General features: G+C 39.0%; 1 protein-coding gene across 3 annotated transcripts in view; it reads left to right on the forward strand.

Annotated features, from left to right (window-relative positions):
• Nucleotides 1-25,709, forward strand: part of CFAP54 (cilia and flagella associated protein 54) — a 369,697-nt gene that overhangs the window by 168,262 nt on the left and 175,726 nt on the right. For all 3 annotated transcript variants that reach the window (XM_032298598.1, XM_032298601.1, XM_032298604.1), the window contains 8 exons: nt 1,039-1,233; nt 3,602-3,689; nt 3,989-4,198; nt 7,930-7,996; nt 10,120-10,302; nt 12,706-12,792; nt 18,832-18,954; nt 23,263-23,316. In XM_032298598.1, coding sequence (XP_032154489.1) covers nt 1,039-1,233; nt 3,602-3,689; nt 3,989-4,198; nt 7,930-7,996; nt 10,120-10,302; nt 12,706-12,792; nt 18,832-18,954; nt 23,263-23,316 — 1,007 coding nt within the window. The remainder of the gene's footprint in view (nt 1-1,038; nt 1,234-3,601; nt 3,690-3,988; nt 4,199-7,929; nt 7,997-10,119; nt 10,303-12,705; nt 12,793-18,831; nt 18,955-23,262; nt 23,317-25,709) is intronic.

The raw sequence follows: 25,709 nt of genomic DNA on the forward strand, positions 1-25,709 counted from the left end.
GACTGTCTCAAAACAAAACAAAACAGAAAAGCCACCCCCCCCCATAAAATGGGTAAGATAAATAAATAAATAAAAAGGCAAATACAATTCCTAGGAATGGTTTACACCAGCTCACTCTGAATCTCACCTGGTACCAAAATATTTTCAGTAGTTTATTTCTACTCCTCCGGCTGTGGACTTCAAAATCTATACTAGCTTCTTTCTCTATTACTTTTAACCACTTCACCTAGAATATTGATTATTTCCCCCATGTGTTCTATGATCTTATAAAGAGACACATCCCCTCCCCCCAACCCCCGCTTTTTGTTTTGTCTCAGGCCAGAACTACCTGTGTGTTGCTTCTATCCCAGAGGTGTCTGCCCCAGAGGCAAACTGACACCTTACTGTTGGAAGCTATTTAAAAAAGGCGAACTCAAACTACGCAACTTCCACCAGTCCCCACAAGAAGCAAAGCATTATCTTAATATTTGCTTTCTACCTGACTATCCTCTGTAGTACTGTTTTTTTTTTTTTTGAGATGGAGTCTTGCTCTGTTGCCCAGGCTGGAGTGCAATGGCACAATCTCTGCTCACTGCAACCTCTGCCTTCTGGGATCAAATGATCCTGCTGCCTCAGCTTCCCGAGTAGCTGGGACTACAGACAGTTGCCACCACACATGGCTAATTTTTGTATTTTTGGTAGAGATGGGGTTTTCCATGTTGGCGAGGCTGATCTTGAACTCCTGACCTCAGGTGATCTGCCCGCCTCAGCCTCTCAAAGTGCTGGGATTAAAAGGCATGAGCCACTGTGCTCGGCCCCTCTGTAGTGCTTTTGATGAAATAATACAGTCATGGAGCTTATCCACACATACCTAGGATCTTCAAACATGACCCTGGATACTAAGTTTAAGGAAATAATGTCCCTCAAACTGCAAAAATGTCTCAGTTATATACAAAATATTTCCTTCTTTTTCGCTTTCCATGTTCTCTACTTTCCCCCGCAACTTCCTTTTTTTCTACATTTAAATTTATTTATTATTATTGTTTTTCATGAATTTAGGAGAGAGAGGAGGAATAAACAATTCCAAATGTACTCCTGGAAGGGTGGAATTTTGCCTGGGGACAGAGGAGATGCATATGTCAATACCCCCTGACCTTTCTCAGGAGCACTTCAGAGTTTTTAGTTCCGTGGAGAAAAGCAAACTTCCATATTCACAACTTGGACTCGTAATTTCTTCTTATCACCAAACTATTGGTAAGAGTTATCCATTATGCATTCATTTTCTTTAAATTTTTTTTTTTTTGAGACAAGGTCTCATTTTGTCATCCAGGCTGGAGTGCAGGGATGCGATCGTGGCTCGCTGCAGCCTCAACCTTCTGGGCTCAATCCATCCTCCCACTTCAGTTTCCTGAGCAGCTGGGATCACAGGCTCACACCACCATGCCTGATGAACTTTTATATTTTTTTGTAGAGATGGAGTTTCACCCTGTTTCCCGGACTGATCTTGAACTCTTGGGTACAAGCTCTATAAGCCCTCCTCTGCCTCCCACAGTGCTGGTACAGGAGTGAGCCACTGCACCCAGCCGCGTTTTCTGCATTAATACTGAGATTGCATCTGGTCCTCAAATTTTAATTTTCGGGATTTTCAATATGATCTTCTGCATTAATGCTGAGATTGCATCTGGTTGTGAAATTTTACCTTTAAAAGACAGGTGAAAGAGCCCATACCCTTGTAGCAGTGACAGAAAGTCTGGGGACAGAGGAAGCTTCCAGCCTCCTCCCTTTACCCGTTTTCTTAGCTTGGCCATCACTATTATGAGATTCTAGGCCACCCTTCTGTTTATCCCTCTTTAACTGGAGCTGTGAACCCCTTGTGGGGATGGAGATGATGTTCTTTTTTTTTTTTCTGGTCCCAGCTGATTCCGTTTTCCTTGTCTTTCCCTTGATTTGGCTTTTCTACAGATTCAGTAGTATATTCTCAACCTACATGAGAGACCCAATGTCTTCTTTTTTCCTAAGAGACATTTTATAATACCCCTTTTACTTCCTGAAAGAAAATTTATTTTTAATATATTCTTATACACATTATTTTGAAAATTATTATTATGAAGCTCTAAATATAAAAATGGGGAGAAATAAAACAGCATCACTTTATAATAAAAGAATCAGTTTGTTAGTATGTAAATGCTCAGGCATTAGAAGCTGTAAAGAAATAGTCAGACGCTCATATCCTGGATATGGAATCACCATGAATGTGACAGCTGCACATGCAGGCAGAGACAGGTATGTTGTATTGCTGACTCAAATACTATCAACATTATTAAGTTTTGTGACATGATTTTCTAAAATGGCAAATAAATATTGGTAAAGTCCTGAACAAAACAAAGTACTACAGTGGTTGCGTGTCTGGAAAATTCAGAAATCATGGACATTTATAAATCATGCAGAAATACCCTTTATATGTGGAAAACGAAGTTTGATGTGAGATTCAGATAAACAGACTTCTGATCTTTTCCTTCACTGTGGGGGAAGTTTCTGTGCCTTGCAGGCCATCTGACATCTTTATTCTTAACCTGTGAAGTACTAAGAGATGCCCCCATTGTGACATCTAACAAAACCCTTTCTCGTATTTCTAAAATACCCTCTGGGGGACAGTGTTGCCCTCTTTAGAAACCCCTGCCATGTTGGTTGGGGTTTTTGGCTACAAATCCCAGAATGCATGAATTCATTAGAAAAAAAAAATTGTGTGATTTTCTTGTTTTGTTTTGTTTCGTTTTTGAGATGGAGTTTTGCGTTGTTGCCCAGGCTGGAGTACAATGGCACGACCTTGGCTCACTGCAGCCTCTGCCTCCCAGATTCAAGTAATTCTCCTGCCTCAGCCTCCTGAGTAGCTGGGATTACAGGCATGCACCACCACACCTGGCTAATTTTTGTATTTTTAGTAGAGACGGGGTTTCAGTATGTTGACCAGGCTGGTCTCGTACTCCTGACCTCAGATGATCTGCCTGCCTTGGCCTCCCAAAGTGCTGGGATTATAGGCATGAGCTACCTTGCCTGGCCAATTATGTGATATTAAAGATACATTTTCTGCCTTTAGGTAAAAGGAGAAATCTGATGTGTGGTTATCTTGTCACATGTCTGCTAAAAAGCAAACCCTTTGAGCCTTCTCATCTGCTATAGGATAACATCCACATTTCTCTAAGTGGCAGTCAGAGGCCCACAGAACCTGACCACTACCTCCCTCTTCAGACTCAGTTCACCCTCTTCGGAAAACCATACTGCAGTCATACCCATCATTCCTATACATACTCAGCCATTTTTCCTTACATGCCTTGCCAAAGTTTCTCTTCTCCTGCGTCTACCTGTCTGACTTTTATTCTGCTTTCTCCACGAAGCCTCATTATTAGTATCTGTTAGAGCCAATCTTTCACTCTGTAATCAAAAAGAACGTTTGCTCACTCTCTGTGTATATATATCGTGTGACATTTGAAGGTGCTATTGCAGTTTGCTTATTGTAATCTACACAGTTAAGGAACAGTGCAGTTTAAAATATTCTTGCAAATATAAAGAAAATATTTTTCTAGGAACTGACATTTGTTCTTTTACTTGATTAAAAATATAGATGTTCTCCAAGCCAGTAATCAAAGAAGTCTTAAAGTTCAGGCGTTGCATTCACTTGGAAGTCTTCTCATCTTTGCAGAAAAGAAAAGGTAGATTTTTAGAAATCTGTAGAACAAGGGCAAAGTTGTTTTATTTGCTTGTTTGAAAAAGTTTTTAATGATTATGAAAAAAATGGTCTTTCATGAATTTTAGTTCTTCAGCAATACTACCTCGCTGCATTTTATTCATCAAATGCTACCTGAGAGAAACCATTAAGAACAGTGGATGTGTGTATAGTTATACATATGTTAATTGATGTTGCTTCTGTGTATTTGCTTTCCCTTCTGGAAGATAGATTTAATACCAGGTCTCAGAAAACGTACTCCTTGACTCTTTGTCTCTGTTTTAGGGCTGCTTTTAAGTGTTGGTGTCAAGCTCTTGATGACATATTCAGAAAACCAGATGTGCTGCACACGTGGAAAGAGTTTGGCCCCTCACTCACCAATGTCACCAACAGCCATTCACCTCTGGGTTTCAAAGACTATAGTGAGGAGTTTCTGTCAAAAGTTGGCATCTGGGGGTGTTTGCAAGGAGCAGTCATATCAGCCAAGATAGCACAGTGAGTGTGAGGTTGGAAGAATCTGCGTACCAGCTAATAACTTCCTTGTACGGTGCCCTTCCCGTGTCATGCAAAATGCTGTGCCTCATGCACACTGGATTTCTGGGAGATTATGTCCATATCATACAGGGCTTTACAGTTTCTTTACTTATTTGTGATGTTTATTGCTTTGTGATTATCTCCTCTTCCTGTAACACAATGCTTGCCCCAAAATATCAGTGTCATCTGGGCCCAGGTGTTTGCCTTGCTCACTGATGGATCCCAAGTGCCAGACATGCAGCTGGCATTCAATAACTACTTGTGTTTTTTCTTTTGAGACGGAGTCACACTCTGTCACCCAGGCTGGAGTACAGTGGCTCCATCTCAGCTCACTGCAACCTCCTTCTTCTGGATTCAAGAGATTCTTCTGCCTCAGCCTCCTGAGTAGCTGGGATTACAGGTGCCCACCACCATGCCCAGCTAATTATTTTGTATTTTTAGTAGAAACAGGGTTTCACCACGCTGGCTAGGCTGGTCTGGAACTCTTGACTTCCAGTGATCTGCCCACCTCACCTTCCCAAAGTGCTGGGATTACAGGCGTGAGCACCCGTGTCTGGCTCAACAGCTACTTGCTGAGTGGTCAAATGAATGAGCAGTTGGTGTGGGAGCAAGAAAACAATGTGGAGGCAGTCAGTCATGGGCCTCATCCAAGAGTGTACAAGAATCCAGTTACTTTCAACAAGTTTCACATTCCTTCTGAGCCTCAGTGTCCTCATCTCTAAGCCAGGGTGGTAAAAATTACATGATATACTGTATCGATTTCCTAGGGTGGTCATAACAAAGTACCACAGACTGGGTGACTTAAACAACAGAACTTTGTTATCTCATGATTCTGGAGGCTGGAAGTTGGAGAACAGGTGTTGGTGAATTGGTTTCTTCTGAAGCCTCTCTTCTTGGCTTAGACATAGGAAAGACCACTGTGTCCACATGTGGTCTTTCCTCGGCATGTCAATGTCCTCATCTCCTTCTTTTAAGGATACCAGTCATATTGGATTAGGGCCCACCTCTGTGGCCTGATTTGAACTTAGTTACTTACCTCTTTAAATGCCCTGTCTCCAAGTATGGTCACAATCTGAGGTTAGTGGGTGTGTTAGGCTGTTCATGCTTTGCTACAAAGAAATACCAAAGACTGAGTAATTTAAAAAGAAAAGAGGTTCAATTGGTTTGTGGTTCTACAGGCTGTACAGAGAGCATGGTCCCAGCATCTGCTGAGTTTCTGGTGAGGCCTCAGGAAGCTTTCAATTATGGCAGAAGGCCATATTTGAATATGGGAGCCTGCATCTCACATGGCAAGAATGGGAGCGAGAGAGAGTGGGAGGTGCCACACTCTTAAACAACCAGATGTATGTGAACTCACTCATCACCAAGGGGATGGCACTAAGCCAATCATGAGGGATCTACTCCCCAATCCTAATACCTCCTGCCAGGCCCCACCTCCAATACTGGGTATTACAGTTTAACATGAGATTTGGTGGGGACTTCTTTTCAAACTGTGTCACTGAGAGTTAGGACTTCAACATAGGAATTTCTGGGGGACACAATTTAGCCCATAACACATACTGTATTAGTTCCTTTTTGTCACTGTGACAAATTACCCTAAACCTAATGGCTTAAAACAAAACAGATTTATTATTTTACAGTTGTAGAATTCAGAAATCATAAAATCAGTGTGTCAGCAAGGCTGTGCTTCTCTAGAGGTTCTTGGGGGGGAAGCTGATTTCTTATCTCTTCCAGCTTCTTGAGGCCTCCTGCATTCCTTGGCTCATGGCCTCATCTTCTATCTTCAAGACCAATAGCTTAACATCTTTCCCCCACCCCCACCCCTCTCTGTCTCTCACATCTTCTTCCATCTTCACGTCTCCTTCTCTGACCCTGACCCTCCTGCCTTTCTCTTACAAGGGCTACTGGTGACAATCCAGGATAATCTTCCCTATTTCAATGGCCTTAATTTAATCACATCTGCAAAGTCTTTGTTGCCCTGTAAGGTCACATATTCACAGGTTCTAGAGATTAGATCATGAATATCTTTGGAAGGCCATTATTTAGCCTACCACACATAACACAGGTGAATGTCTTTAACAATGGCTTATACATAGCTAGCAATCACAAATATCTTAAGTATTTGATTAACATGTGAAATTTGAAAAGTATGGAGGGAGTAGAGGTATAGGTTTCCTTCACCTCTCCAGTTGCTTTTCTAGCTTACCTGTCGGAGGTGGTGGGCAACAACGTGCATAGCTTTAAGCTGTAGGGCACACTTAACAAAACTTAGTTGTTCCTAGGAAGTGATCACATTGCTTTCAGATTAGCCTCTTCAGTCAGGGTAGTAAGAAAGTAATGCTTTAGACGTATTAAACATCAAAGATTTACAGCTCTGTCACGTTTGATTTTTCTGTGCTCCTGGGATAGAACACACACACACACACGCACACGCACACACACACACGTATTAAACATCAAAGATTTAGAGCTCTGTCACGTTTGATTTTTCTGTGCTCCTGGGATAGAACACACACACACACACACACACACACTCCTGAAACAAAGTCTGCGCTTGCTTATGACTTAGTGGAGCTTGGCACTTGGGAATGGAAAAGCCAAGGAAAGTTCACAGCTTGGAAAGGAACAGCATAGCCTTCCTGCCAGAGGGCACCTCAGCTTCTCTGAGCCTCTGAAGTTATTACCTAGTGATTTTCAACAAACAGAATGTCATTTCCTGGTTACCCAGCTGGAAGTCTGACTGCCATAGGAGATATGATTCTACAGGGGCTTTGGCTATTTTCCTAGACTCCCTGAGTAGAGGAAACTCTTCTCCCCGCCTGTAAAATACCACACTTGAAGATCCACACAGTGAAGCTGAACTGAGATAGACATTTTTATTAATGTAGTGAACCTGATTGGTTTTATCTAAGAAAGACTTAGGAGAAGGTAACGTGTTTTGTAGTTGCAAATGTGAATTTTAAGACTCATCAATATAGAGAACTCAAACTCTCCTTCTAAGGGACATAAAATGAAAGAGTTGTAAATGGAGAGACATTAGTCTTTGGTGGAGATACTTAATGTTTGAAAGGCACCATAATAAACAGCTAGAGAGAAAATACAATGCTTCAGTCTTCAGGGGGAGTTCTTTAACTGTGCTCATCAAAAGCCTTTACTGTGCACCTCCTTTTACCAAAAACTTCCACTTCCAGGGGTTCATTCAGTGGAACAAATAGGATAAGTGTTCAAAAATGTGGGCATAACAATGTTTACCTCAGCACTGGAAAAAGCCAAAGTTGAGATTCGTATTTTTATGTTGTAGCACATTCGTATGATAAAACATTAAAGTTCTTTAGAAGAATGATACAGTTCATTATGTGTGTGAATGAAAAATTTGTTTATAAAGTAATGTGTTTTGCATAATTCTAGTCTTAATCTATGTGTATTTGTTTCTATGTGTGTATAATTGTATACAGAAAAAAATATGTATAAGGAAATTGACTAAAATGTTACCAGTAATCGTGTTTAGGCAGTAGGATTACAGGGGAATTTTATCTTCTTTAATATATTTTCCTTCTGTTTTCTTATATATTTATATGTATATGTTTTTCTTATACTTTTTGTGTTCTGGATATGTATGTAATGGTACAGTTATGCCAAAATGTTTTTGGAAATTTTCTACTAATCAGTTTATTTTTCTTATACTTACTTAGATTTATTCAGTCATTGAATGTTGAAAAGAGAACTGACTGTTGCATTTTGTCTGCATTACTCTTTCAGGTAACGTTTTATGTTTGTATGTTTTTCCATGGTAGCACAACCATTCATCAGATCAGTAAAAAATGTTTATCATATTCAGAAAGCTCACAGGTAGCAAAATAGCATGAATCTTGATTTAAATATCACAACCCCATCTTTCTCTTGCTGGCTGAACCCCAGTGGCACTTTCATCGTGAATTTTTTTTTCTTTTTTTGAGACCGAGTCTCACTCTGTTGCCTAGGCTGGAGTGTAGTGGTGCCATCTCAGCTCACTGAAGCTTCTGCCTCCCAGGTTCAAGCAATTCTCATGCATCAGCCTCTCGAGTGGCTGGGACTACAGGCGTGCACCACCACACCCAGCTAATTTTTTGTATTTTGTAGAGATAGGGTTTCACCATGTTGAACAGGTTGATCTTGAACTCCTGACCTCAGGTGATCTACCTGTCTTGACCTCCCAAAGTGCTGAGATTATAGGCATGAGCCACCATGCCGGGTACACCTTTAATATTTAACAGTGTCAGTTTTCTCCTGTAGACTACAGAAGAAGGAATTTTACAGATGGGGAAACTGAGTCTCCTGTGATTAAGTAAGATCATGTTACTAGTAGTCAGTTTGAAGCCAGTCTGTTTGACTTCAAATAGTTGCCTTAGGTTACCTCATCTCTAAATTCAGTTTTGCTTGGTTATGTGTTATACAATCTATCTTAGGATGAAGGTGGAAAATAACTTGAAGACTGCAGGAGAGGTATGCTTGCAGTTCTCAGAATTTTGATTTAACTTCACTGAAGAAGAAAGAAGCTTTTATCTGAAATACAAGATATTTTAAAATTCTGAAAAGTAACCAGGGGCCTTTGGAATCTACTAAAGGTTTTATTTACTTTGAAGGATGGGTATTCTTGTTCTGTATATCAGAGAAGTCTGTTAGCTTATGAAATCTAAATAAGTGAGTTCTTCAGGAAGAACTTCTCTGAATGTAAGACCAGACTTTTCAATTTTCTTATGTTCCTTCTATCTCTTGCCCAGGTTTCAAAGGGAAGAAGTAGAAGAGGCAAGGGTATAAAGGAAATGACCCAACTCTGACTTCCTGCATCGAATTCTTTACTTTCTGATACTCCTTGTTCTTGAAGATGTTTATGTTTTAGAAAATAAGTGTTTTAACAAATATTTAACTTTTTGCATAATATGGACAATAATGTATTATTAATTTCTTAGTAATATTATACCTAAAATAAAAATTAGCTAGTGGGATTTATTTTAAAGCCTTATTCTTTTTATGATTTTAAAACAAATTTACGTTAGTAAAAATTTCAACAACTACAAAGTATTTTGGAGTAGGATATTTCATGACCTTAATAAGCTGTTGGATTGAAATTCTTTCTAAAACGTACATTAAAATAATTTCATAATGCATTTGTCCTTAAGAAATTGTCATTGTTAAGATAACGAAAGAAGCACCCTTCAAGGTAAAATTTGGTTTTGTATATCCATCTTGTTTCCCCAACATCTAGTGTAATGTCGGTTACATAAATTACCAAAAAATATTGATCAAATTAAAGATTAAACAAAATCTTTTCATTTAAGCAGTTAAAAGTTTCAAATTACTTCTGCCTGATTTAGACTTCTGAAACAAGTAGTCATTTCCTCTACTTACAGCTTGCTATAGTGGAAAGAACATAGATTTTTTTTTTAGCTAAATAGGCGTGACTTTGAATCTCCTTTCTGCCATCATTAGCTATGTGACTTCAGATAAGTTGTTTAAGCCTCAATTATATCATTTGTGAGATAATAATCCTTCCTTCTAAGAGCAGGTTAAACTAACATTAAATGAGATAATGTGTATAAAGAATTTACCAGCAGTGCTTAACATATAATTGACCCTCAACAAAAGATAATTTAATATAATGATAATTTCTTTGAAAATAATAAGTATCCAACTACCATGGAATTTTAAAAGCCCGTCTGGAGTGATAAAAGCATTTGGAACCTGTAATGTTGATAATATAAATAAGTACCATTTATTACAAAGTACAGTGTGCTAGGCATTCACTAAGCATTTTAGAAAGCAGCACATGTGTTTATCTTTTTTGCTTCATTATTGAAAATGGAATCTATAGCTTTTTATTTCACTTTTTTTTTCATTTTCAGGGTTTGCTTAGAACCACACTTCCACATCCCAAAGCGGAACGTTGCTATGCTCAATATGAAATCACTCAACTTCTCCCAGGCATTGAGCTCTTCTCAGATAGATACAGGGCTGACATTTGCTCTGTAATTGCAAGTCTGTATTACATTATACGTGAACTGCACTTTGTTAGGCAAAACCTAATAGTAAGTACTTTGTAAAATCAACACATATTTATCACTGGGATATTTTGCTCCACTCACCTGATACTTTTCAAATTTTGCTAATATTATTTTGGTCAATTACTGTTTAATTTTTAAACTCTATGTATGTAGGATTCTTACTTACACTTCAAACTAAAATGTATGAATTAATATTCTTTCTTTGCATTTTGGATACAAAAGCAGTCTATTTGATTTTTTCTCCTTTTACTGTGTTACTTTATATTTTTTTTCTTAAGATGGTTAGTGAAATTGATCAGAATGCATCACTGATCTCAAACACAGAAGCCTAGTGTATTTGGAACCCACTGCATTAAGTTGTTCAGGTTATATCAATCCCAAAACTATGAGAGCGGTTCTTTATTGAGAGAAGTTTATCTTTATGTGTCTTGTATTTTCTCTGTCAAGGGTGTCTCTAAGAGAAAAATAGATTCTAAGTAGATAAAGGATAGAGATTTCTTAATGTCCTAGGAAATAAAAAATTCAAATACAGCTCTCCTTTCCTTTGAGGAAAGAAATCACAGTATAGGTCATAAATTTGAAGCTGGTTGCATTAAAAAAAACTAGTATGTTCTATTAGAATTGTTGTTCATTTTATATTTTCCTCCACTATTTTGTCTTTTTTCTTTCTTTATGTTCTTCCCTCTATTATTTTGTATCTCTTTTCCCCCTCTACTTCTTTACATCTATTCTTTCTTCTTTTCTGCTTCTTTCCCTTCCCTCCACGATTTTCATACCTACTTACTTTCCTCCCCATACATTGTTTTCTATTCTCTTGGCATATTTATTCTTCCAAATTCAGATCTCTCTTTAAATTGAAAATATTTATTGCCCCCGATATGAACTGAGAACTTGTAAAACCATGTGTTAAAGTAAAGAGATTGATAAGTGCATTTAACACTTGGCAGACTTGGTGAGAAATTGTTTATTTTTGAAAAATAACAAAATAGTGCTCCTCTCACTGTTAAAGGGATTCATTTCTGGGTTGAAGAAATAGTTCCATCCCCTGGGTAACCTTTAGCTGCTTAGTCATATTCATATATAATACATATCACTGTGCTGGAAAAGAAATGAGGTTTTTTTCCGTCTAAAGCTGAAGAAATTGAGAATGTTTTTCTGAATAATTGAGCAATTGGCAGCAATAAAGTGGTGTGTTTTTATTTCTCACTAAAGAAAAGAAACAACCTCAGAGGTAATCGCCAATTCTTAATGTTTTGTGCTACGTTAATTGTGGAAAAAGGTATTGTGTTATGTTCGTAGGGCATAATTATAGAAAAATGTATTGTATTATGTTTGAAATCATTTAAGACCAGTTCTAATCTTTTTAAAAAGCTGTTGCTATTAGCAGCTGCCAGTTGACTGACAATTAGAGGTTCCCCAGCTGAAATTGCAAGAAGTAAACAGTTTCCGTTTCGTATTACATTAACCTTCTCCAGAAGAAGCCCAGTGGCTAAGGGGACTTCCCTTGAATATAAAATTTGCTATGTGACCCAGAGCTGTGGAGCTATGGGAAGCAATTTGCTAACTAATGGGGATCCCAATATCCTTTTTACCCCATTTTCCTTTGTCAGGGCAGGCTACAGTTGCAGGAACTGAGCTTCCAGTTTGACTTGAGATCAGGAGCTGTTCCAACGTTAGACAAAACTGTCCTCACCACATCTTTCTCGTGATGGATAGTGGTTGGGCCAATTGAAATATTGGTCTTCTATAAGCCTTCACATATATCCATGAAACTTCAAGAGCAATTGAACTTTGGGGTGAAATTCTAGGAAAATAAAAATATTATGTGAAGAGTAAGCTTGGGTTTTAATCAGTAGAATATATGCTATGTGAAGGCAGGAATTTGTTAGATTTTGTTCTCATTCGACAATGCCTAACATATAATAGGCATGTTATAAATATTTTTTGTTGGTAGAAAAATTCTAATTGAAGACAAAAAGCAGCTGGTATTGAAACAAATATGTAGGTCCAGTTAGGGGCATAGATTGACTTTCTTTGCTTTACATTTTACAGTTATTTGGTAGCTCATTTGCTAGAATTTTTCCACAGGCTACAGTGATTCATGTGTTTATGTTGAGTTAATTCTTTTCAAGGAAGATAATTGATTGGATTTTAACCTCTTCTTGCTTAAAGAGATGAGCAGCCTAGGTTTGGGGTACCACATGGCATCTACTGGGAACTGTGAATCTCTGATAGCTTCTTAAAGTTCTGAAAAACTTATGAAGCCTGTGCTAGATAGAGCGTTTCACTTATATCCAACAGTATAGTTTCCTGGCATGGAAAGTAAATCAATATATAACATATCCTATAGTTAATATTTGGCTAAATTTGATTATTCAGTTATTACTTTGATAAAACATATAACAAAGAGTGTTTTTCTTTTCATAGGTTTTGCCTCTCCTTGCATTGTACCAATATTTTGTTTCTGGAATTTGTCAAGACTTAATCAGAAATCTAGAAGCAAGAATCCTCAAGGTATATTACAAGCTTTTAAGACATTTGATATTCTTGAACTATTAAGTATATTGTCATGTATTAGTTTGATCCTAGGACTCATAATAACACATTGATAATAACATGGCATTATACTGATATAAGAAATAACTTGCCCATTATTATAATAAAGTATGAGAAAGAGCCAGTTAGAAAGGTGTAGATTATTTTATGCTTGGGCCACAGTAAAGTGAGGAACATGCAACAGAAATGAGAACATGGAAATAAAGCTCACCCAACACTAATTGGCCTGGAAATCACCGCTTCTGAGAGACTGGATTTCTGGTGAAGACCAACCGAACCAGTTTTCTGAAGTTTCTGTGAACTTATTCCTAAGGACCTTTACGGATATCATGGTACACAGTAATTTTTCAATGCACAGGCAATTGAATTGCCAAGATCAGATGCTAAATTAAAAAAAACAATCTGTAAAAAAAAATTTCTGTCATCCAGAAGTCAGTTAAGATTCTCTGCTTTTGAGATTCATGTGCGATTGGCTTGAACACCACGCGGAGTGGGAAGCACCTTGTTCTCTCTGCCCTCTTTCCTAATCACCCATGTTGCCGGCTCCCACTTCTATCGAGTTTGTTTTGTACATGGATCATGTCAATATCCAACAAATGTGCTTCCGGTTCTGTACCTCCTGAACTCTAATATGGAATTCAACCCTATTTTATATTTTACATATACACATACCATATATTCACTCTTTTTTCTATAGTGGACTTTACTAAAAATTAGGAAGACAGGGAAATTTAAGTTGAGGCAAAATAAACAATTTAATATAGAACACTTGGCTTTATTGAGCTTAAAATCTCTCTTGGCCATCATCTCCTGCCTTTGATCGAATGGAGCAATCAGCTATGGGCCGACAATGTCACAATTGGCTCTAAAAAACCTCAAAACTTTCATCTGTGGCATTTGCAATTTCTATCCATGGTGTGAATATTCCCGCTATGTCGTGACTTCAGGCTACCAACTAGACATCACTAACGATGGAATAGGGGACAAGATGTGCACAGTCAGCTCTTATAATTTGGATGGGCTCCAACACACCACTGGCTTCGTGCATACTTCCACTTTTGTGGAAATACTCTCTACCTTTTGTCTCCAGATTTCTTCCATTTTCTAAGAAGGGAAAATTAGATTTCCATTTGAATTGCTCTTCCTATCTAAACCCTGCCCTGGGGTCTATGTTTTCAGACCCAAATAGTTCATTGCATTCTATTTATTTATATTTATTTATTTATTGCATTTTAGGCTCTGGGGTACATGTGAAGAACATGTAAGATTTTTGCCTAGGTACACACATGGTGGTGTGGTTTGCTGCCTTCCTCCCCATCACCTATATCTGGCATTTCTCCCCATGTTATCCCTCCCCAACTCCCCACCCCCCACTGCCCCTCCCCTATTTCCCCCCGACAGACCCTAGTGTGGGATGCTCCCCTCCCTGTGTCCATGTGTTCTCATTGTTCAACACCATTGCATTCTATTTCTAAGTAAAGAAATTAAGAATAATTCTGGTGCTATTAGTGATTTTAACCTGGGAATAAATAATTTGTTACTGACCATGAAAATTTCTGAATCACCCTCTCTGAGTTACTGAACTCTTATGAGCTCTCTTGCTTTTGAATTCCAACACTTTAAAAAGAAACTGCATGTAACTTTTCTCTCTTTTACAAAAGATAATGTTCTCTTCAATATTGCAAAATTCTTGACGCTAGGATCTGTATCTTACTCATCTTTTAATTCCCTGTAGTGTCTTGAGTAATACATTCACATAGTTGAAATTCAGTAATTAACTATTGAATTTAAAATCTGCAGACATTTATCAAGTGCATACTGTCCACTTTTTATAGTGTTTAGTGCTAAATCACCTAGAAAATACTTGGCAGATATTTATTGATTTAACCCTACAACAATATTTATTGAGTATTTCCTATTTAAAAGCACTGTGTTAGTAACTTCAGTCAAAGAAATGTAGCCAATGGTCCTTGCTTATAAGGAAGTGAAAACTAAAACAAAAGACAGGACGTATACCCAAGACCATAATGTTGGCACCTGCCACTCTTTCATTTCCAAGTGAGTGTGATGAACGCTGTCTCCAGGAGTTTGAAAGAGGAAAAACTGGATTTGAGTCTTTAGGTTTCACTAAGTAGGTAAGATTTAGGCTTGAAAGAGTAGAATTAATGGAGCAGGAGAGAGGAAAAAGGGAACATTTCTTAGTAGTGTGAAAGAGGTGAGAAAGTGCTGACTCGTTTAGGGGTGGGGTGGTTCAGTTACACTACAGCAGAGGTTTTGAGTAGGCAGGTTGTAGAAGATAACATGAGACTGCCAAAGGTTGATGACCTTGAGAATACCAGGGACCTAGTCTTGAATTCCCAACTCTGAAGAGATGTAATGTGGAGGTTGAGCCATGAGAGAAATGAAGAGATTGCAATATCCGATTTGTGTAACACATACAATCTGGTCTGTCATTAAGAGGCAAGAAGCATGAAATGGTTGCAATGATCATAACTCATGAAGAGGAGATCTAGAGGGGACCCAAAAGACATAATCTGGAACAAAGTGGTTAGATGAGTTTTTAAAAAAATCCTATTGTTAGTGCTTGGTAGCTGTTTTTGTCCTAGAGTAGCATAAAAACCAGAGAAAAACTGTGGACTCAATTCTGGAGAACTGGGTTGGAGAATTAATTATCAAATTTATCTAGAATCTTATTATTTTCTCTAATTAATTATAGGATTTGAATCAGGAGAATGACATCATATCTGGTATCTGGTAGCAGTGTCGGGAGTATATGGAGAACTGGGATCTTACTGGCATGATAGGATTGAAAAGCCAGACTAGGGTTTTGACAGAAGCAATGAAAGAGCACAAGTGATGGATCATACAGAGGAAGGATGACAGCCTGTGTGAGCAGAGTCTGCCTGACCTTTCTGAAGTAAACTGGGGCCAGGGAGTGGGAAGAGAGAAATGTCATAGTCGGGAAAAACACACAATGATGCTTTCTGACAAATCAAAGAGCAGTAGATCACACTCTGAAGTTTCTGTAGTGCCCTAGAGTCTTTGAGGGAAAGCTTTAAGACCTCTTCATGATCAGCTGGCCTGGCTTTGCTTTAGAACTGCCAACATCTTGAAAGATTTATCACTCTTAACATATCAAACCTAGGAAGGGTACCAATGGTTCTGTATTTGTGTGAGTGAACGGTTGATTTGTGGGTAGTTCTTTTTGCTATCTGGCTTGTTTGTGTTTGCAGTGTTGGTCACCTCTGAAAATATATGTCCATTATTTACCCAATTGCTTTTTCAAATGGTCAGATTGGTATGATAAACTGAAGCCATAGAGAGTCCATGTACAGCAATCGTATAGTCAAGACTCAAGGAAACTAACCACATGCAGATATGGGGAAGTGTTTCCTCTTAGGGCTAATGAGAAAAATGGTCACCTAGAAACCTGAAAGAGTTTATATGTCTCCCCTAGAGCCTCCTTTGATATTATATGGCACTGGGGAGATTAGAACCCAAGATGTCTTGGGCAAGGAGCAAAGTATGCAACTCAATAGACAAGCAATTTTCTCTTTCTTTTAAAAAATATTTTCCTGAATTTTATATTTTATTTTTCAGTTATTATGTATCCAATTTCCCACTAGCTCACATTTTTATTTCTTTAAAATTCACACACTCTTGAGATTGCTAAGATAATAATAAATTGGAAACAGAGTACGGTGGGTGGACTTGCTGAAGATAAATGGAGTTTTCTTTTCCTGTGTAATATATTTATATGTTAATCTAATTTTGTACTTTATTCTGTGCTTCCACATTACCCTTCTCTATTCTCTACAAAGTCACTAGATGGCTTTCAAAACTTAGGTTAGGGCTCTATCCTGTTTAAAACTCTCTAATAACTCCTTATCACACAGGGAATAACATGCGAAGTCCCTTCTCTGGTCTTCAGGTTCTACTTGACCTTTCATGGCCAGCATTCACACTCGCCTCCTGACCTCCTCCCCATGCTCCCTGAGTCCTGCCATATGACCTCTATCCTAAGGTCCCTTTAGCAGATGTGCATGTCTGTTTTCTTTTATGCCCTTCCCAAATCTTCTCTTGAAGGTCTCCTTCACAGAGAATTCCTTCCTGACCACAGTCTTGAAAATAGCGTTTGTGAGTGCCCTGTATCCCTTTGTATGTTGTGTATATCTTCAGGTGTCACTGTAAGTTTAGCTAACCATGCATCCCAATGGAACATAGCCTCCAAGAGTGCTTGTACATATGAGGTGCTCCATATATATGTTGAATGAATGAATGCATTTAAATAATAACTTTTTCTATAATTTTCGGATTGATGGTCCTGCTGGATTGTATTGTATACATTATAAAATGTATAGCTGTCAATTGATTAATATTGTTAAATATATATATTTAAAATTGACAGTGGCCATTAATTATGGGTAGGAAAATTGTTTATTGCAGCACTATTCACAATAGCAAAGACATGAAATAACTTTATCTAGTCTAGCCTATCGTCGGTAGACTAGATAAAGAAAATGTGGTATATACAGACTATGCAATAATACGCAGTCATAGAATGAGATCATGTCCTTTGCAGCAACCTGCACGGAGCTGAGCAGGCCATTATCCTCAGCAGACTAACACAGGAACAGAAAACCAAATACCGCATATTCTCACTTATAAGCAGGAACTAAACATTAAGGACACGTGAACACAAAGAAGGGAACAATAGACACTGGGGCCTGCTTGAGGGTGCAGGGTGACAGGAGGGTGAGGACCAAAAAGCTAACTCTTGGGTACTATACTTGTCACCAGTAGTGGGTCACGACTGCAAATTGTGCAGGTTCTTGGCATTTTGAACAAAGAATTGGACAAAGCACCCAGCAAAGCAAAGAAAGAATGACACAACAAAAGAATGAAAGCAGGGATTTATTGAAAACGAAAGTATACTCCACAGTGTGGGAGCGGGCCTGAGCAGCGGCTCGAGAGCCCGGATACAGAATCTTCTTGGGTCCAAATACCCCGTAGGCATTTCCCATTGGCCACTTCATGCTCACCCCAGGTAAATGAAGTGGTAGCCCACAATTTGTCTGATTGATTGCAGAAAGCAGCCAACCAGTGGCTGAAGTGAAGTTAAAGGTCACACTCCTGTGCAAATATCTGATCGGTTGCAAAAAAGCAGGGTGAGGTTATAAAGTTATACTTGTATGCAAATGATGACTTGCCTGCAATCAGTCTAATTTGTTGCAGACAGTCAGTTTCCCATCTACTGCACAGAAAGGATGGAGGTTTGCAAAGGGAGTAGACGCTGGTCTTTTTGTTACTTAGGCATGGAAAATTAGGGTTGTCCTTTCAATTTAGTTCAAGAAAGTTGGCGTGAGACGGCCTTAGGTTCCCTGCCTCCAGACCCTGTTCACCTGCATTATACTTATTACCCAGGTGATGAAATAATCAGTATACCAAACCCCTATGACATGCAATTTATCTATATAACAAACCTGCACGTGTACCCCTGAACCTAAAATAAAAGTTAAAAATAAAATTAGTAGTTGTCTTTATGTTGATACATTGTGGAGTTAGTCTACCAGTTTGACTTCCCTCGCTGTGCTGGGGAACATTAGGAGTGCTTTTGTTTTGTTTTTCTTTTAAGCTATACTTAGTAATGGGAACAAAAAATTCATTTTTAAAAACTTTTGTACAGCTATCATATTATAAAAATATTAATATGTTATGTTTGCCTCTGATGAAGTAAACAGCATCTGATAAATGTCCATTGTTTTGAACAGCCGCCTGCTGTTGTTAGCTTCTTGGTCCATTGCACATGTAAATGGGGATACACATAGACACATGCATCTCCCTCCACTGTGTCTAGTAAACATTAATTCATAATGCATTACCAACATTAAGCAGAAACTTTGGATCTTAGAAAGTTGATGATTTTCTCTATACTTTTATTTTCTAAGTACAACAAATTGTTTAATTAAATACCTCATTGTTTCCTTTGCTTTACAGATAGAAGTCCTTATAGATTTGAGATTCTTTTCTGAAGCCTTTTATGAGATATCCCAGATTTTCTATGGAAAAAACATGCCTTGTTCAATACCCGCAGGCTATAAAGCTGCTGGAAAAATGAAGGTAACCTGACAATTTGATTCAAAGCAATTTCTTTGCCTGTGAGGGATACACTCCTAAAATGTAGGGAACACTCCTGTGAAAGTATGTTTACAATCTCCGGTATTCTAGACCTCTTTGTTAAGTCTGGTTACAACTAACATGAGGACTTTATGAGGTTTCATTTGTCTGGGTTGGAAGGGTGTCATGGCGGAGGGAGCATAGTTTTGGAGTAGATTTTTGCAATCAAATTCTGGCTCAGGGATGCTGCTTGTTGCTTTTTATTATAGTTACCATGGGCAGTCTCACTAGGCACATCAATCAGCCACTACTACTTAGATTTTGGGTCTAACATTATAATTTCTGGTTAATATTTTTAATCAAAATAGTCTTTCCTTATATCTTATTTGGATCTCTTTGATTGTCATACATTATACTAAAGTGTTAAGAATGTGTTCAAATTTCCTCTGATTTCTGTGAGGAGAGAACATTCCTCTATATTGTCTAACCTTTGTTGATTTTAGGAGATAGTTTTACCTGGCTTGTTTAATTTGCATTTATAAACTGGGTAATTGAAGCACCCTTGAAAATGAATACTGGAGTTGACGTTTAAAGCATAAATTAAATCAGAGTGAGCTGTTATTTTCCTCTGTTTTGGTCTTCATGTTGACCTGGGAATCACCGGGTGATCATGCTTTAGGCAGATGCTTGGGCCCTCCCAGACCAGCAACAAAGAGAATGGGAGAAGGTAGCACGTTGGTTTGCCTGGGAGAGAGTGTTTGTGTGAGGAGTGAGACTGATAGGGACAATACCAACTGGCTAGATTCAGATTTGGAGGACCTAAAGCAACCTGGGGAATGAGCTATAAGTCTTGAAAATCACGAACATAAGCTGACATTATATTTACATATAGTATGATCATTACTTCAGAGTATTCTAAGCTGACATTATATTTACATATAGTATGATCATTACTTCAGAGTATTCCCCTAAAATGTACCTGCTTATTATTCCATATGACTGCTATAGCATTATAATTTATTGTAATACGGTGTGAGGCTGTGCACAGAAGATCCCAAGAGGGATGTGTATTAGGCAATAGGATACACACATGCACATGGGTATATATGTATATACATCCATATATATGCATATATCTGTGTGATTGATCGATTGATAGATACACACAGAATGGGGGAAAAGAGAGATACTAAAGTCAGATGGTTGAATGTTCTGCTCATTTTCTGTGGCGTAAATTAATCATCTTCTTACCTGGATTAAATTAGCAACATTTTCTTGCTTCCTCTTCAGTTAATTACACTTTAATTAGTTGCAAAATATTTTTTGAGTGCTTACTGAATACAGGTGCCATTCCAGGCATGGGGATAGAGCGGTTGAAAGACAGTAGTGGGGCTCTTGCTTCCCTGGAGCTTACAGTCCAGTGAAAAAGACAAACACTAAATAAGTTAAGCACATACGTATATGTCAGGTGGTGATACATGGCTGTCAAGGACAATCAAGCAGAGTTGAGGGGATGGAGAATGACCAGGGCAATGGGGTGCTGTTGTATTCAGGGTGGTTTGGAGAATCTCTATAATAAGCAAGTTTTGGGGGAAGTGAGCCATGGAAAGATCTGGGGGAACAACTTCCAGGTAGGAGGAACTGCAAGGGTGGAGGTTCTAAAAGGGATGCTTGCAAGATGTGGTTGAGGAAAACCAAGTCGGGAAAGTGAGGCTGCAATAAGGAGGAGGAGGAGGAAGAGACGGGGAGAAGTGACCTAGGAGTCAGATCATGTAAGACCTTATAGGGCTTGATAAGGACTGGAATTTCTTCTAAATGAGATGGGAAACTTCAGAGTTTTGAGCAGAGAAGTGACATGATAGGAATTAAATATGAAAGGACACTATTTGCTGTTTGGGAAAGAGGCTGTGAGTAGGCAGGGGTATACATTTGGAGACAGTTAGGAGGCTGTTGCAGATAATCTGAGTGAGGCATGATAGTAATTGTGGTAGTGGTGAAGGGAGTGAACAGCAGTCCTCTTCTGGATGTGTTGTGAAGGTTCAGCCGGCTGCATTTGCTGATGATGGTTTGGATACAGGATGTAAGAGAAAGGAGGCAAGGAAGAATGTTCAACCTGAGCAAGTGGTAGGAAGATGTTTTCATATACTGAAATGGGGAATACTGCTCCAGGTAGGGGTTGAACATGTTAAGTATGAGATTCCCAGGAGACATCCAGGTGGAGACACAGCATAGGTAGGTGCAGATCATATAGGGTCTGGAATTCAGGGGAGAGGTTGCGGTTGCAGGGACAAATTTGGGAACATAACAAGAGAGATTTAAAATCACGGAACTGGATGAAGTCAGCTGGAGATGAGGCAGAGAAAAGCAGAAGTCAGAGGTCTAAACATTAGGGTCACTCACATTTAGAGTCCAGGAGGATGGGAAGAAAAGAGAAACCAGTTGGGTAGGATGAGAAACAAGAGAGTTTTCAATGGTCACTGCTTTCACTGGAACAAATAAACAAAAGGTCAGAAACTAATTTTTACATGTAGATTCCAAACTCCATTTTTATCGACTAGTTTTCATAAGATAAATGTGTGGGTGAATCTATCTCCCAATAGATTCTGATTTCAGATTTTGTATTCTCAAAGTTAATTTGCAACTTTCCAGCTTCAGTTGGGAATTTAAAAAGTGTAATTAAAAGAGGAAATACATTCAGAATTTATAATTAAAATAGGTGCCAATGTTATTAAGCTGCAGGCTAGTTATTTAAAGAAGGGATTAATGAATTAAGTTTCACTTGTAAAAGTAGTAACTGAAAAAATCCTACAGATTACTATTGAACTTTTCACAGGCCTTTAAAAAAATTCTATTTTTTAACATTATACTTATATTGGGATTCTGCTCTTATCACCAAATCTAAAGTCCCATTATTAAACTCTCTTTAATTTATACCACCAAGGATTTCCCCTTGGATTCATTTACTCACTTTTCAATGTATTATGGGTAATAAAGAATATCTTCAAAGTAGAGAAAAAAGTTTTTAAACACTTACCAATACTTTTTCAATAAAAGCTATTTGTGATGTATTGTTTTTGGGGGGGTTCCCTCAAAAGCAGATCCTGAGACTAGGATTTGGGAAGAATAGTCTCTTTGGGAAGTGATTCAAGGAAGTAAGGTGAGCAATTAAGAAAGCTAGATTGGGAAGTGGGGAAAACCAGTTCAGAGAGCATGAATGAGAAGGTCACTCATATGGGTAACTGGGGCTCTGAGAGAGACTAGGTAGAATACTTCTGTTGTTCTTTGGTAAGATTTGTTCCCTGCACTTCTAGCCTCTCCTGAATGTTATTATGGCCAGGCAAAGAGGTACAGGTACTTGAGTAGAATACCATCTACCTGTGAGCAGCCTGTCCATGGAAGCTGTTGGTGACTTCCTGGTGACCAAGGGGGATGAGGGAGGGGCAGAGGGCATCACTTTTGGATTTTACCAGTGGGCATACTTTAAAAAGGGCCTCTGTACCAAGAGAGATGCATCCTACTAGACATGTCAGCCTCCTGTGGCAAATAATCTAAATGTTTCCCAATGCAACATTATATTTAGAGCCAAATATGATAACAAGTAATACACCAAAAAAGGGGAAAAAACAACCAAAAATATTTATTCTGAATAGCCATACAATTTTATTTCAAATGGATAAAGATGTTTTTAAGTGATAATACTCAATGTTTTTAACAGTGCAATAATTCTGACATTTTCATACAATGCGGGTGGGAGTGTAAATTGAGCCAGACTCTTTCAATTTTCTCAGTATATTCCTATCTTTTGACCCAGGAATTCTGCTTCTAGGAATCTATCCTAAGACAATAATCAGAAATATAGACAAAATAGTTATCAGTGTTATTTAAACTAGGGCCGAACGATGGAATAATGATGGGGAAGTAGCTCCCTGAGATGTCCAACAATACGAAGGAGGTTATTAGGCTACATTCATGGGATAGAATATCACCTACTAGTTAGACTGAAGTTTACAAATAACGGTATGGGAAGAAAATTATGATGTAATATTAGTGAACGTGGAATACAAATCTATTTTTTTAAATTTAAAAAGTGAGCCAAAAGAATTTAGTAGGAAAAATGACTATAATTGTATTTCTTAAAGGAAGTTGACTTATGTATGATTTTTACTTTCTTTATACTATATCTTTTCTGACTAGAGCATATATTACTTTTTCAATAAAAATGATAATTAAAATTATTTTAGAACACATTAAATGTTTAAAAGAATACTCAAATAATCTTGTTCTTGCTGTTACTATTTTGTATTTTGACAGCTATTTCAATCATTTGACTCAGGAAAACCTCTTACCAGTAAAGAAAATATGCAGGTAAGGATAATAATATTTTATAAACATGTTTTCCTAAGTGTGGATAATTTTTGAGTCATTCTAATCTATTTGGCTGATATACTCTTTGATTCTGAAAATCTGCTATATAATATTCTTTTTTGTTTGAGACAGGGTTTCACTCTGTCACCCAAGCTGGGGGGCAGTAGCACTATCATGGCTCACTGTAACCTTGACCTCCTGGAACTGAGGTGATCCTCCCACCTCAAACTCCTGAGTAGTTGTGAACACAGGAATGTGCCATCATACTTGGCTCATTTTTGTATTTTTTTGTAGAAACAGGGTCTCATCATGTTGCCCAGCCTGGCCTCAAACTCCTGGGCTCAAGCAATCCACCCTCCTTGGCCCCCCAAAATTTTGGAATTACAGGCATGAGCTCCCTCCTGGCCTTTTTTTCTATTTTTAGTAATGAGGTTTTATCTCAAAATTCTGAGATTAGAGGTAGGACTGGATCAAACTGATCTGGTTTTCAGGTTGGGCAAATAGCCATTACTGATCCTGTTTCTCAATTATAGATTTGTATTTAGTTTGTTCATCTGACTGTGCCAGGGATCTGTAAACTTAATATTCATCTTGATTACCTAGAATGTAATGGCTGACTTTGTAAGAAAAGGATTTTCTACATTTTGCCATCGCCCACATATGCAATAGTTTTCACTCATATTATTTTTTCCTAGCACTGAGATTGTCTGTCAGTCAGTGGTTTGGAATGTTTCCATTTGACATTTCATAAGCAGCTCCTCTGGTTTCCCAGTATCTTTTACCAAAAGAGGATTCGAGTGCCCATCTAAATAGGTGAATGGTAGTATGTGAATATCTTGAAACAATAATTTTAAAAAAACCTTAGGGGTGGGGGAGGATCCAAGATGGCCGTTTAGGAACAGCTCAGGATTGCAGCTCCCAGTGAAAGCGCAGAGGGTGAGTGGACACCACATTTTTATTGCCTACAGACTAGGAAATTCCCAGGTGGAGGAGCTCCACAGGTCACCAGCGCGGCTGTTTCGGCCAGCGCAGCTGTGCTGGCCGGCGCCACTGCTTTGCCCCACGCGGCTGCTTTGTCGGCGCCCCAGAGCAGCGGTTCTCCGTACAAAATACACCGGTCCGGGTGCCCTTTTGGCTGGTGATTGGAGCCACAGGAAGTCACCCATTTGTCTGTTTAAAAAGGGGACTGAGCAGAGAGCCAGGACAGTAGATTCCAGGGCAAAAAAAAAAAAAAAAAAGCGCCACAAACCTCAGCGCTGCTCTTTAAGCCAGCGCAGTGAGTGGCCGCAGGGGAAAACAAACAGACCCCGGCGCTTCTTCAACAGGCGACTAGAACACCAACTTAAAAAAGGCTCTGAGGCAGGGAGGCAGGCGATCAGGCTCGGCTGGTCCCACCCCCACAAAAGAACAGCAACCAGAAACTCTGGATTGAGAGGTTCACAGCAAGTGCAGCTGAACCCGGGATGGTCCAGCTCTGTGGGGGAGGGGCGTCCGCCATCACCGAGGCAGCCCACCACTACAGAGGTAGTCAGCCAATGCTGAGGCAGCCCGCCGTTGCCAAGGCAACCCGCTATTGCTGAGGCAGCCCACCATTGCCAAGGCAACCTGCCACTGCAGAGAGACTCCACCTCAACAGAGGCGGGCCACCATCGCCAAAGCAGTTCTAACTACACCCATATAAACAGGATTGCAGGGAAGTTCACTTGGCAGCTGAACGGAGCCCACAGCAGCTCAGCAAAGCCTCTACAGGCAGGCAGTGACTAGGCTGCCTCCTTGCTGGGCAGGACAGCTTTGAAGGAAAAAAAAAAAAAAAGAGAAGGCAGCAGCATAACCGAAACTCATAAAGCCCTAAATCCCTGGGACAGAGCACCTGGGAACAAAAAGCAGTTTGTGAGTTCTGCTGCAGCAGACCTAAATGTACCTGCCCAGCAGCTCTGAATGAACAACAGAGCTCACAGCTCACCATTTGAGCTCCTATAAAGAAGAGACCGTCTCCTCAAGCAGCTCCCTGACCCCTATATATCCAAAGAGACACCTCATAAAGGAGAGATCAGATTGACACTAGGCGGGTATCCTTCTGGGACAAAGATAGCAGAAGAAAACTGGTAACAACCCTTGCTGTTCAGGAGCTGCTGCAGGTGAACCCCAGGCAAGCAGGTCCTGGAGTGAACCTCAGCAGACCTACAGCAGAGGGGCCAGACTGTCAGAAGGAAAACCAAGAAACAGAAGTAACCTCACCATCAACAAACAGAACATCAATCTGAAAGATTTGAGACCCAATCTGAAAGCCAGCAACTACAAAGTCGACAGGTGGATAAATCCTTAAAGATGGGAAGAAACCAGCGCAAAAAGGATGAAAACACCCAAAACCAGAACACCTCTCCTCCTACAAG

This window comes from Sapajus apella, unplaced genomic scaffold (assembly GCF_009761245.1).
Source record: "Sapajus apella isolate SASKATOON/1434 unplaced genomic scaffold, GSC_monkey_1.0 scaffold2, whole genome shotgun sequence".
Classification (NCBI taxonomy): Eukaryota; Metazoa; Chordata; class Mammalia; order Primates; family Cebidae; genus Sapajus; species Sapajus apella.